Consider the following 12577-nt stretch of genomic DNA (forward strand, 5'->3'; position numbering starts at 1 on the left):
CTAAATACCTCTGTGTTCTTGAGAGAATAATGTGATTGTGGGTGGGGGTAAGCGCGGCCCGTCACCCCGTCACACAAGTCATTTTTTTTTTTAAAACCATAAAATTGCTTCTGTGCGGCACTGAAAAACAAAAATTAAAACAAACATCTGCAACAAAAAGGATTACTGTATATCTCAGTAGCGCTTCCATTCTGAGTGCAGGCTATCGTTCCATAAAAAAAAATTAAAAAGATGTTTGCCACATTTTAGGCCTACTTTTCAGTCACATGTGAATGCGCAAAGTCGCCTTAAAAAATGCAAATGAGAACAGGGTTGCAGACCTAAATATGGGGCAGGCCAGGGCCGGGCCAGTAGTGTGAACAGGGTTAAAGTTGTGAAGGCCCAGAGCTGCCTATAACCTTGTTGTATTTTGCTTTTGGACCGGGACATTGTAGTGTCTGTCATCCTCTGTGATGAGACACACAGCTGGCCAATCTTCCTTGTGATCATCAGGGTAAAATGTGATAAACTCATCAGTTTCAAATTTGTAAAGCCTGTACACATGAATTGTCAGTTCCAGCGCGTAGCCCAGGAGGAACATCTCGACCTGTAAGAAAAACAGCATTCTGTTATTAGATCAATGCAGCAGGTGCTCGGTCTAATTGCCCTCAAGTGCTTTACTTTTGTATATAAAATTCTGTGCCAATTGAAATGGCTTTTATTTTATATATATATATATATATATATATATATATATATATATATATATATATAAATTACACTATGTAACACAATTTTTGTTCCTGGGTAGGACGTGTTATTTCCTAATTGCTTATGCCTCAAAAGTATAGAAAATGGCTGTTATTCCCCAAACTTTGCTTTTGTGACCAGAACAGTGATATTTTGAAATATCACTATTTCCAATGGGAAAACGGGCAAATGTGTGTCTTTTCGTTCACATAAAGTCAGAAAAAAACACATGAATCCAAATTAACATGTATTTATACTAAAGTAATACAAAAATGACTACAAAAGATTTAGAAGTGAGTAGTTTTGAGAGTTACAATTATACTGTATTTACGGTGTATATAGACATGACATACTAAATAAAATGAAAATAATTTCATTTCTGAGTTTCTCCTGTTTGTTTAAATAAAATAAAAATAATTTTTAAATTTCTGAGTTAGTGTGCATCATTAAGGAATATTAGAGTGTGTGACCTTAATGCAGAATTGCTTCAACTTAGTGACATTTGTGGGTTTTCGAGCATAAACTGCTCGTTTCAGGTCCTGCCACAACATGTCAATGAGGTTTAGGTCTGGACTTTGACTAGGCCATTCCAAAACTTTAAATTTCTTGTTCTTCTACCATTCTGATGTAGACTTGCTTGTGTGTTTCGGATCATTGTCTTGCTGCATGACCCAGCTGTGCTTCAGCTCACGAACAGATGGATGGCCCGACATTCTCCTATAGAATTCTGATACAGAGCAGAATTCATGGTTCCTTCAATCATGGCAAGTCGTCCAGGTCCTGATGCAGCAAAGCAACACCAAATCATGACACTACCACAACCATGCTTGACCGCTGGTATGATGTTCCACTTTTGACTCATCTGGCCATAGAACATTGTTCCAGAACTCTTGAGGATCATTCAGGTGTTTTGTCAAACTTCAGACAAACACTCATGTTCTTAGTGAGCAGTGGTTTCCACCTTGCTACTCTGCCATGAATCCCATTTTTGCCCAGTGTCTTTCTGATGGAGTCATGAACACTGACCTTAGCCAAGGCGAGAGAGGCCAGTAGATCCCTGGATCCCCCCCCCCGGAGGTCTTAAGGAATTTCTTTTGATCGTGGCATGATGTGCCCCTACAACCTGTATGCTGACAACTTCACTCTGATTGCAAGGGCTAAAGTTAGTCAGATTTATATTGGGCAGGGCTGGCCCAAATCAGGCCTGATTGTTAACCAAAGCACCAAACTTGTGTCATTTTTTCTCTCAGACTCCCTCTATATACTACTACAGACCATAAAAGATCTGACCAAATTCAACATGAAAAATGTAGAAAAGTCAGACAGGAGGCAAATACTTTCACAGCACTGTATGAGATGAGATTTTAATTGGCTCAATTCTTTTTTTCATCATTTCAAAAATGTGGTTTGTTTACAACATTCATACATTTGTCTTCTGCCCACTCGACTTGAACAGAAGGCAAAGTTTGCCTGTATTTCTCAAATAAGTATGCTCTTGCAGCAGAAAGAGGTTGTACATTACATTAAATTGTTAAGTTACTCAAAAATTGGAGATGGGAATCTGTTTCAAAATGCTTTGTTTTACCATTTTGTTAAGAAACACTGGAACCGATATGAACATTTTAAATATAGAAAAAAATATAGAAAATATAGAAAAATACCCTGGGAGCTCAAGATGTTACTGATACTGCAGATGAAGGAAGCAGAGAAGTAAGATTAAAGACAGATAGTAGCCTGACTGACCTGCTCGAGTCCACCGCTGAAGCCCACTTGATTGAGGTGGTTGCTGAGGAATGTGCAGGGGGTATCAGAACTATCCCGAGCAAACAAGAGCCAGCAGAAAATGGGCACATCCTTCTCCTGCTGCATGTCATTGTACAGTTCAATAGCAGTATTCAACATCAGCAATTTCACAGCCTCCAGCAAACTGTACTCCTCCTCTTCATTCCTGAAGATCTCATCACACACGGCTTGTCTCTCTTCTGCACTGGAGGATTCCACCACGGCCAACCACTTTACCATGGAAAAATAAGAGAACATGAAGGAGCTTTCTGTGAAGATCTGAGGTTTTAAATACAGTAGGCCTACCATTCAACTTTTTGTGATGACATTTGGGACATCATCACTAGCTAAATTAACCAATCAAAGCACTCCATTTCATAGTTCTGAGTACAGGTGATTTTTTACAACACAGATCAAAACCTCACAGGTCCCATGGTTTTCTGAGCCCCGAGTTTAAATTTTAAAATTATAACAATTAAAATGACAAAGAAATGGAGACACCTACAGCAAATGTCAATACAGGCATCACATTTTGGGGGGAGGGGGTTACTTTATGGTAAATTTCTGAAATGGAACAAATCTGATATTCATATGACTTATAAAAAATGTTTTGATTTTATAGTGTCTTGCGCTAACATTGCCACACTTGTGACTACAATAACATAAAAGAACAGCATTCAAAATGAATATCAAACAATATAAACTTTGTTTTCATCACCACTAACAAGAAAACAAATTGTATGTGGCCAGAATCCTAAAGAAGTTTATCCTATGCTACTGAAAACTGAAACAGAGAACTTATTTCTTCAGAAATATCCATCTTGAAACTATTAGACTAGATAAAAAAGCACCATCTTAGAAACATTAAGAACACTTTCTTACCTTTTTCTTTAGAAGCTGCATATGTCCTCTTAACAATTCCACCAAATGTCCATTTTCATTGTCTTGTGTAAACCTCCACTGCTTCATCCAGTCATAACAGGAGGCTAACTTTTCAGGTAGCTGAAAAAAGGCAGGAAGAAAAGTTGTACAAATGTCATCATTGACCACTAGATTGATCCACAGAAAACTAAATACATTTCCATCCAAAAGGCCAGCTAAAGTGTGATAGTTTGGGCAGCACCTCCTGCAGGAGAGGAGTGAAACCTGTCACACATTCAGAACAGCAAATGCTGTAGAATCAACACACAGAACATGCTGCACTGACTGCCCTGGTTGATCTCCCCAAAGCCACAGTCTGAGTCTTACACCATGTATGGATCGTCCTAACAGGCAATGCTGTCGCAGGATACCACATCCTGGCAGTCTGTAGGAATGGAAGGATATTGTCCGATTCAGGCCCACTTCAGTAATGCAAGGACAGTGACGGATAGTAACTCAATAAAAAGCTGTGCATACGTTTATCTTCAAAGTGATTTATATTAGCAAGGACATGGATATCAACAGCAGCCACTAGGTAAAAATCTTAAAGTAGTTTCAGTAATCACTACACAACAAAAAAATGAAGTTTGATTTGAGGTACAACACATTCTGTACGTATACTGGCTCGTACCTGGATAAAGTCTTCTCTCTGAAGCCAGGCTGGTGCTTTGTTACTCTGGACCAATGCCTGGAAAAGCGTTGCTCGCATCGCACAGTAATTATCTCCTCGCACTCTCCGAAGCCCACTGAAATTTGTATAAACTTCTTCATATCCCTAAAGATAGGAAAACAGACATTTATTTGGTCATTCAGGACTTTTTGATCACTGACAAAATATAAATCTCGAAATAGATAAATGTGAAATAAGCTGTTCATTATACAAACAGTGTACCAAAACAATTATCCAATAGTTTAGCGCCTCATCAGGGAAAATACAAGAGCTGCTTTTGAATGAGTCCCCCAGACCAATTCCAGACACAAGCCAAGTAACACTGATGCTGATACTGTATACAACGGGGTACATGCCTGACAAATAATGCTTCTTTGAGGGTCTGCCAATAAAGCAGATGGGTATGAGTTATGGATTGTCTTTACAAATGGGCACAGAATAAAAATAATTAACATTTGCTAGTCTTGGCATGTTTAATCAAGCTCAGACATTTCCACTTGCCAATCAGTTTTAAATAGCTTCCAGTTCTCATCTGATGAAGAGATATTTGTGATCTTCATAGCCTGTATAGTTAATACACTTCAGCTAACCCTATTAAAAAGTCTTCTGTCAGCTTTGCATTTACCATATCTAGATTCACTGGGTATTGCTACAGAATAATATAACCAAAGTGCAAGACATCTACAAAGTTCTTGCAACTTATTGTGGAGCAAGTGTATATGGCACCCCAAAGTAGCTTTGCCAATTGGTCCCTACACTATATATACCAATTCTGAGTGGCTCACCTTTTTAATCAGTGCACTTTTGGCTGTGTTTCCTCTCCACTCATTTTCACTGTACTTTAACATGTCCACTTCTGGACAGATGCTGCACTTATCATGAGAAACTGAAAAAAAAAAGAAAAGAACTGAAATTGAGCTGTAATTTAAAAATAACACTTTCTTCAAAAGATATAATTTATATTCAGTGATCAAATATCACATTGGATCACGGAAGCAACAGAAATAAGCATTGAGCTATGAGTAAGTTACATTTTGGAATACAATTAAAATGCTAAAGAAGCACTCACCCATCAAATCAACACATTTTGCTCCATTTTTTTCCAGCTGATCCTCTTCTATCTCTTCAGCACCTCGATATAGATCAACTTCACTGGGAGGAAATCAATAAGGCTTATCAAAACAGCAGAGAGTATGGTGTCCCAGTGGTCTAAGCTAATTGGTAACAAAGCATTCTCCTCAGATGTATGTATTTATGTATTACACTGGTTTCACTAGCTGAAACGTGTGTCCACTACTAATTCTTTTGTAATGCCTTATTCAAAACATTAAAACAGATTATATCATATATAAAAGGCATCAATACCTTGTGTTATCCTCATCTTCAACAGCAGCACTCATTTCTCTCATTGGCTCTTCATTCAAAGATTTCACAGGTTTTGGGGCACTTGATTTTTCTTGGGTTTCACTTTGGCTCTCCGGTTCCATCTCTATGCTGGGAGTCCTTTGTGCGTCTTTCTTGTCAACAGCACTTTCCTCAACTTCAGCTTTTTTGCCTCCTTTGGTTAGATCGTCTCCAATGTCTTCCAGAGACTGTACTATATTTATCTCCACAGCACTCTCCGGTTGATCTTGACTTTCAAACGCTTGTGTATCTGCAGTGTTTTCTTCCTCCATGCAGCTGGGAATACAAAGCTTAGTTTTAAATGAGTAAAACACTAGACCTGTGGCTGAACAGAAACTAAAACTGCACATGGTGTTTCTATGGTATTTATATTGGTAAATTCTGCTGGCATAGTCTTCAGACGGGCACAGCTTATTGCTATGAAGACAGATACAATGTTGTGCTTTTTGCACAATAAATATATAATAAGGTTTCTGTTAGTATAAATGGATTGTCACAAGCCCCCAAATATTCTGCTGCAAATCTTTGTTTTACACTGTGTGGTGCTTTATTCCCAATGGCAGTGCTTGATCTGTGCTCTGTACTAACTTCCAGCGTTACAGGGAAAAGGAACCCTCTGACCTTACATATTTTTTTATGAGTAGCATATTACATGAGCATAACCCTCAGCTGGATTGCCTACATTGCAAGACAAGAGTGAAACAAATGAAATACAATCTGAAAACAATTAATATATAGTGCTGGGACAAATGTTTTAAATGTATTTGTTATGTTCTTCCTATCACTATCTAAATGCCATAACTATTACCTGTACTTCCATTAGTTACACAAATCTCAAAAGTAAAGTTTTTAAATAAATACATGTTTATACATTACAGAACTACATAACGAATGGAAGTACGTAAAAGGTAGAATTTATGGAATTTTGTTAGCTAATGTTTACATATTTTGTAAACGTTTTCAAATCTCAAAAGTTTCTAGAAGCTTTTATAGAGTTTCTCTATAACTTTGAGGTGGGGGTGCAGATACTGTGAAGATGGACAACAACATTTTAAAGCAGCAAAACCCCAAATCGTTGAGGGTAGGATTGTGTGTAGTTATTTTGTTAAACCCAGACATTTTCAACATACCTCTCACTCCTCACCGACTCCTCTGCAAGCCTGGGTCTCTTAGCTTTGACATAAGAATTGATGGCCGAACTGCTATTATCTTTACCCTCTGTCTCCGTTAAACCTCTCTCGTCTTCCTGCACTGCATCCTTGACTAACTTTCCAATTCCATTTTTCACAGTCTGCTGCTCATAATCAATGCAAGCAGGGTCATTGATTTTCTCTGTGGCAATAGTTTTCTTAGATTTAGTCCTGTAAAAAATGTATACAAATAAATACAAGTGTGAGAACCTCACTAATAATTGTTAGTATACCTCTACACTACATTAATATATATAGTGATTTGTGAAATAAAACATTTCTTAATCCTTAAACTTAAACCTGTATACCCAAAAATAAATCAGTACATTATAAGTGGAATGAGATTAGGTGGTCATAGGGCTTCTGTAAAATTGCTGGTTCTTTGGTTGTTGTTTTACAATGTATGTATTTAGTATATGACCATCTAATGCCACATTTATCTTAATGTGAAGTGTGCACCCTAATAAATTAAAATTAAAAATAAATTCTGATTGATCGTTCAAGGAGGGAGTTCTCCCTTTTTTGTGTGAAGCAGCAAACCAGTAGAGAAATCCAAGGAAAGAAATCTCGAGTTCCATTACCCTACATCTCCCTTTTTTATTATAGAAGGTGAAAGTACCAGCCCATTATAAAATAGACCGTTTACAGTTAAACCTTACTCTGCATTGCTGGCTGGCTGCTTTTGTTCTTCCTGGGTTATCATGGCTTTAGTAACACTTCCTGCAAAAGCTGTATGTGCTGTGAGCTCCGGGTCAGCTGCCAGTGTCTCCAGCTCTAGCAGACGGACAGATTCACTCTCCTGGTGCACAGCCACAGCCTCCTCAGCACACGTTTCAGAGCACGGGGGCTTTACTACACCACCCTCTAGCACCCTGTCGACTGGCGTGACTCCGTGATTATTCTCCTGGCTGGGAAAAACAAAGGGGTTGTCTTTTGAGTCTGACAATCCAACTGAATTACTTATTCAGCACGTTGCAAGGAGTTGATACATTGAATCCTTAGTAAAATGTATTTTGGAAGTCACACTTCAGTTTGGTACACTTTTGTACTGGGTACATACTACATTACAACAGCTGCATCATACTTAGGCCTACAGTCTCAGGCAGAATGTAGACAACAAAACAATAACATGATATATTGTGACATTACACTAAATTGAGAATACTCCCTTAAAAAAAAAAAAGATTACTTTAAAACTAAAATTAAATATAGCCTTCCAATGAATAACTTTTTTTTTAATCCTTTTAAAAACTACAATCCCACAATGCTCATTCACACCGTTCGCTGGCCTTACACTTCCCTATTGCAACAAGACAGCTGTTTTTTTAGTTCATTTTGTTTTACAAAGTGTTTTTTTTTTTTTTGTTTAACAGTATTTGCTGCATAAATTCAACCATCACCCAATTCTTTCCAAAAAAACAATAACTTGCTACAAGCTACAGCTTCTTTGTGGTAAACAATATAATAACCATAAACAAACTACACATTTAATAATAATGGATCCATAATGTCATGTTCTTACATTTCTCTATATACTGATGATAGATTAAATATATAAACTGTAACAATACAATCTAATACATTCCACATTTATTTTTCAGTTGTAAAAACAAACATGAGTTAAAGTTTTAAATTGTGACTTTTAAAATTTTACTTATTTACCTTTTGTACACACCAACACCAGTAGAGACATTTGGAAGGACCTTTACAGGCATTCTAGTGTCTTTGAAGTTCCCTCCTGCTTCTGGTTGGGTCTCCACAATATCATCCTTGGTGATGTAATCTTGCTTATTTTCAGCTTTATGCAACAATTCTTTTGTTTCTTCCCGCTGGTGAAGTTGGTGTGAACAGCAGCTTCCCATTTTGTGTTGCTGTTTTATTGTGTTCCTGTGGGTTCTTTTCATCTACCAGAAAGGGGCGTGGGTCTTAACTTTTCAAAGTGTAGGAAATGGATCGATGGTGTCATGTCATGACATAAGAACTTTACTGCTCGTTTCCGGGCTGCACACTTAAAAGAAAAGGAAATAACATTGTAGTTTGACAAGACCTGCATTGCGAAGATCACACTGATGAAGTAAAAGCGCTTGTCTAGTTTATACTATAAAATATAGAATAAATTGTATTTTCTTCAGGAAATAACGATATATAAACGGCAAATTGTAAGAAAATATAAAAGTAGGAAACTAGAAAGTAATAAGTCCAAGTCATTTCTAAGGAGTACACCTTTAAAAAATTGGTTTATGTCGTTGAAAATATTTGCCTTTTGCCCCAAAGAGGTGCGGGTGAAGCGACTAAAATGTTACAGGTATGATTATGTTACAATAATTTATTAGATTAAAGAGAGAAGTCAAATTGCTCTGCTCTATGAACTGTCTCACACACACACACACACACACACACACACACACACACTACGCATGCGCAGTAACTAAACAACACCTTGCCAGAACTACAGTAATTCTCCAACAGAAATTCAATTCTATCTAGTTTTAACAAAGACAAAACAAAGGTAAAAATAAAAGTTTTCACATGCATAACTCATTCGCCATGGGTCAGGCCACTTTTGTGGTCAAACTATTTATTTATTTTTTTTTGGTTTGTTTGTTTGATATTTTTATGACAAAACCTGTTGTGTCTATTTTACAAATTGCTGCAGATTACTGCACACGTTTCTTTAACATTACGTTTTATATTATTAACAAACTTAATTGATAGTACAAATGTTTATATTTAATTTATAATGTTGTGTACGTGACAACCTCTGTAACCAGTACACTTCCCAGACTTATCCAGTAAAATCCCCTTTCTCCCATCTCAAAACATTTCCTAATCCTTGGGAAGTGTGACGTACGAAAATAAGAATCTTAGAATAAAAATTATGATAAGAAAAAATGTAGTGTTACAAGCCACGTCTTTCTCTATACCTTATCAAATGGAAAACACACCCTGTTCTTAAGTACTTAAATGTGGCGTGTTCGATCTGCATGCTTCTGCCGTTTCAGCAGATTTGTTAATTACTGGGCAACACAAAGCAACAGGACTTTGGAAGCAACTGTAGAAATAAAACAGTTTTTTTTTTTTTTACCTTTGTATTTGGTTATGGCGCTAGCGGTTCTTTCCAAATGCACAGGTCAGGAAGCACACCGAGTCTGCTTTAGTTTCACTTTCCTTATTTATAAACTGAAGTGTGATCTGCAAAACACTGATCTACAAATCACATGACGAATTCCCAGAAGCACATCAAACTGAGGTCTGCTGTTTAAACATCATCTCATTATCACGTGTAAGAGAGCGTAAATAAATAATTATTAGTATTATTTTAACCGAGCCCCGTTCCTCATAGTTGGTTACGGCCTTGAATATCCGTGGTCAGTTCTTTTGGGTCAAAGCACGTGAGTCAATAACGGAAGGAAGCAGCTGATTGGTTATTGACAGGAATGCAGCCCGTTTATGAAACTATTCTGTCATCAGCCACAATTACTTTAAACTTGACATATTTCATTGTGAATGCCTTAAGAGGCTACTTATTCTATCAGATTGAACACTTTACTTGCAAAACCTTATGATTCATTTATTGACCAAGGTTTAAGGACTCTTCTGGACCTAGCAACTCTTGCCAGCACAGAACTGCTTACCTAATCAACCCAGGCATTGCTAAAGTTAGTCCCTCGTTATTCTGAAAAACAAGCTGCCATACACTCTACTATCTTAATTGATATGTATGTGGCTGGGTGAGTGTGTGCGCATTTAATCGCCTATTAGTACAGTGTACGGCTTTCAAATATGGCGTTCATTATGCTACAGTGTTGTTACTGATTTCTAAATGATAATGGATGAATGTATAATGTTATACCAACAATTAAGCAGGCTAAGGTTGTCATTCCTGAAGATGCAATTCTGCAATAGCAATGTATAATTTATTTCCTGACTGAGGTTTGAGACAGAGTAGCAGCATATCTCTGCAGTCATTATCCAACCAGCACCAGTTCACATTCACACGACTCACCTGTAGTTCACCATTTTACCAACAGGTGGCACCGCAGCAGTATAAAGCGCATATGGGGGAAAAACAATATACAGCATTCAATTGATATTAAACTATTTATCAAAAGCTATATCCCACTGAAGGACTGTACCTGGATTTCTATCAAAGCTCTGATATGAGTTGCTTGTACCCTTTCAGTGTTTACAGCAGTTCTCCACTACTGAGATTTTTTTTTTTTTTCATATAGCAATCTCTTTCTGGCTTTCAGCTTACTGCAGGGATGATTGGGGGATTCTAAGCAACTGTACTGTAGGAGCACCTCATTCCTGAAAGCCATGGGAACTGTGAACTTCATTCAACTTAAAAATAATGTCAGCCTGTGTTTTTACTGGGTTGAATTGCTAAGAGAGGCTGGTACAATGGTTCTCCTTTTTAGTGCATCTAGACTTTTTAAAAATGATTCTCAAGTTGTACAGTATGGAATGACTGCCAGAAAACACTATTGTTAAAAAAATAAATAAAAAGAAACAATGGCTCCATAAGCACTCTATTGAGGGGGCATCTCTTCCATCTGAACACACAATAGAAGAACTGAGGAATCTTTTGTTTTTTTTTGTTTGGCAGTTTTACATTAATGAATTAGAAATCAATAACAGGCAACATGTTTTTTTTTTATTTATTCATATTGTGTAATATAATTCATGTAGTACTTGTATACAGACAGAACATTGGAATTTCAAATATGGCACACACTTCTGTTTTGTGTTTTGTAAATGGTCTGTCCTTGTGGTTTTCAAATGCAATCACTGGCAATATATAAATGTTGCATCTCCCTGTTTTATGTCAGTAGACACTATTTTGTGTGAATGTAACCATAACTGCCTATAGCAGGCTTACATACTTGGTCCAAATGTGCCACAACAGTTTGTTAACAGTTAACTGGTAAATAAATGACTTGACATAGTTTGCAGAGCCCACATAGTTTTATAAAGGGGTTTCCAAACAGAATGCAGTTTGTAAACACTGGCTTATGTGGTTTCGGTGACCAAAAAGCTCTACATCTAATTTTGTATTTTTTTTTTTTTTTTTGCATCAACAGTTTAATTTAAAGAACACAATCTGTTTTGCCCTTTTAAGATTGCCCTATGGTACGGTACAATATTAAAACAGACCTTCTTGTTAGTATAGGGAATCAAATCTTACACATTTCCTCATCATGGCGTTTACTACAAGTTAGAAATAGAGAGAATATTGAGAATATTGAGAAATAGAAAATGTGTTTTATTGGAATGCCAAACCCACATGTTCTATTATTATTATGACTATTATCACTACTACTCCAAGGGAACTCAAATCCGGTACACAATGTTGTATTTAGGATACCAAGGCATTTTAAAAACAACTATCTTACAACATTATACTGTACGTAGGAAAATATAGCAGAATTGAATATTCCCATTGTTATCAATGGCTTTATTCCAGCCATGTAAATGCTGGACTTAATCTGACAGTACTGAATACAGATACAGCACAGAATATCGTGATAGAAGTAAACTCCAGAAAGCATTATGAATGTCATAAGTATCTTCAGGTATTAATGATATAAGTCCCTTGAGGAACAGTACAGTGCTTGTGAATGAATCACTTCGTATTTGAGAAATATGTAGTTGCCACGGTACCCTAGAATTCAATACCCAGGACCGCTGTTTGCTGTGATAAGTTTCTGAAATTAAATGGAAAACTTGATGGCATATAAGATGTATTGCCCTGAAGGCTGAGATAGTTTGCACCAGTATTTCATTATGTGTGACATGTGATTCAAATTCAGGGCACAATCCTGCTATGCTTAGTATAAATAGTACTGGTTTACAGTTTACAGCTGAGGTTACGGAATAC

The 12577-nt window shown here is 36.9% G+C and overlaps 1 protein-coding gene across 1 annotated transcript; it reads right to left on the bottom strand.

Moving 5' to 3' along the window:
* Positions 1-179: 179 nt before the first annotated feature.
* LOC121312735 lies at positions 180-10058 on the bottom strand. The gene is made up of 11 exons (XM_041244460.1): positions 9782-10058; positions 8359-8704; positions 7356-7604; positions 6637-6867; positions 5468-5782; positions 5172-5254; positions 4888-4988; positions 4064-4207; positions 3394-3513; positions 2473-2742; positions 180-586 (listed from the first exon to the last, which is right to left on the bottom strand). The coding sequence occupies exons 2-11, from the start codon at positions 8598-8600 to the stop codon at positions 392-394; spliced, it is 1950 nt and encodes a 649-aa protein (XP_041100394.1). The 5' UTR covers positions 8601-8704; positions 9782-10058; the 3' UTR covers positions 180-391.
* Positions 10059-12577: the final 2519 nt, after the last annotated feature.

The sequence above is a fragment of the Polyodon spathula genome, chromosome 3 (genome assembly GCF_017654505.1).
Source record: "Polyodon spathula isolate WHYD16114869_AA chromosome 3, ASM1765450v1, whole genome shotgun sequence".
Taxonomy (NCBI): Eukaryota; Metazoa; Chordata; class Actinopteri; order Acipenseriformes; family Polyodontidae; genus Polyodon; species Polyodon spathula.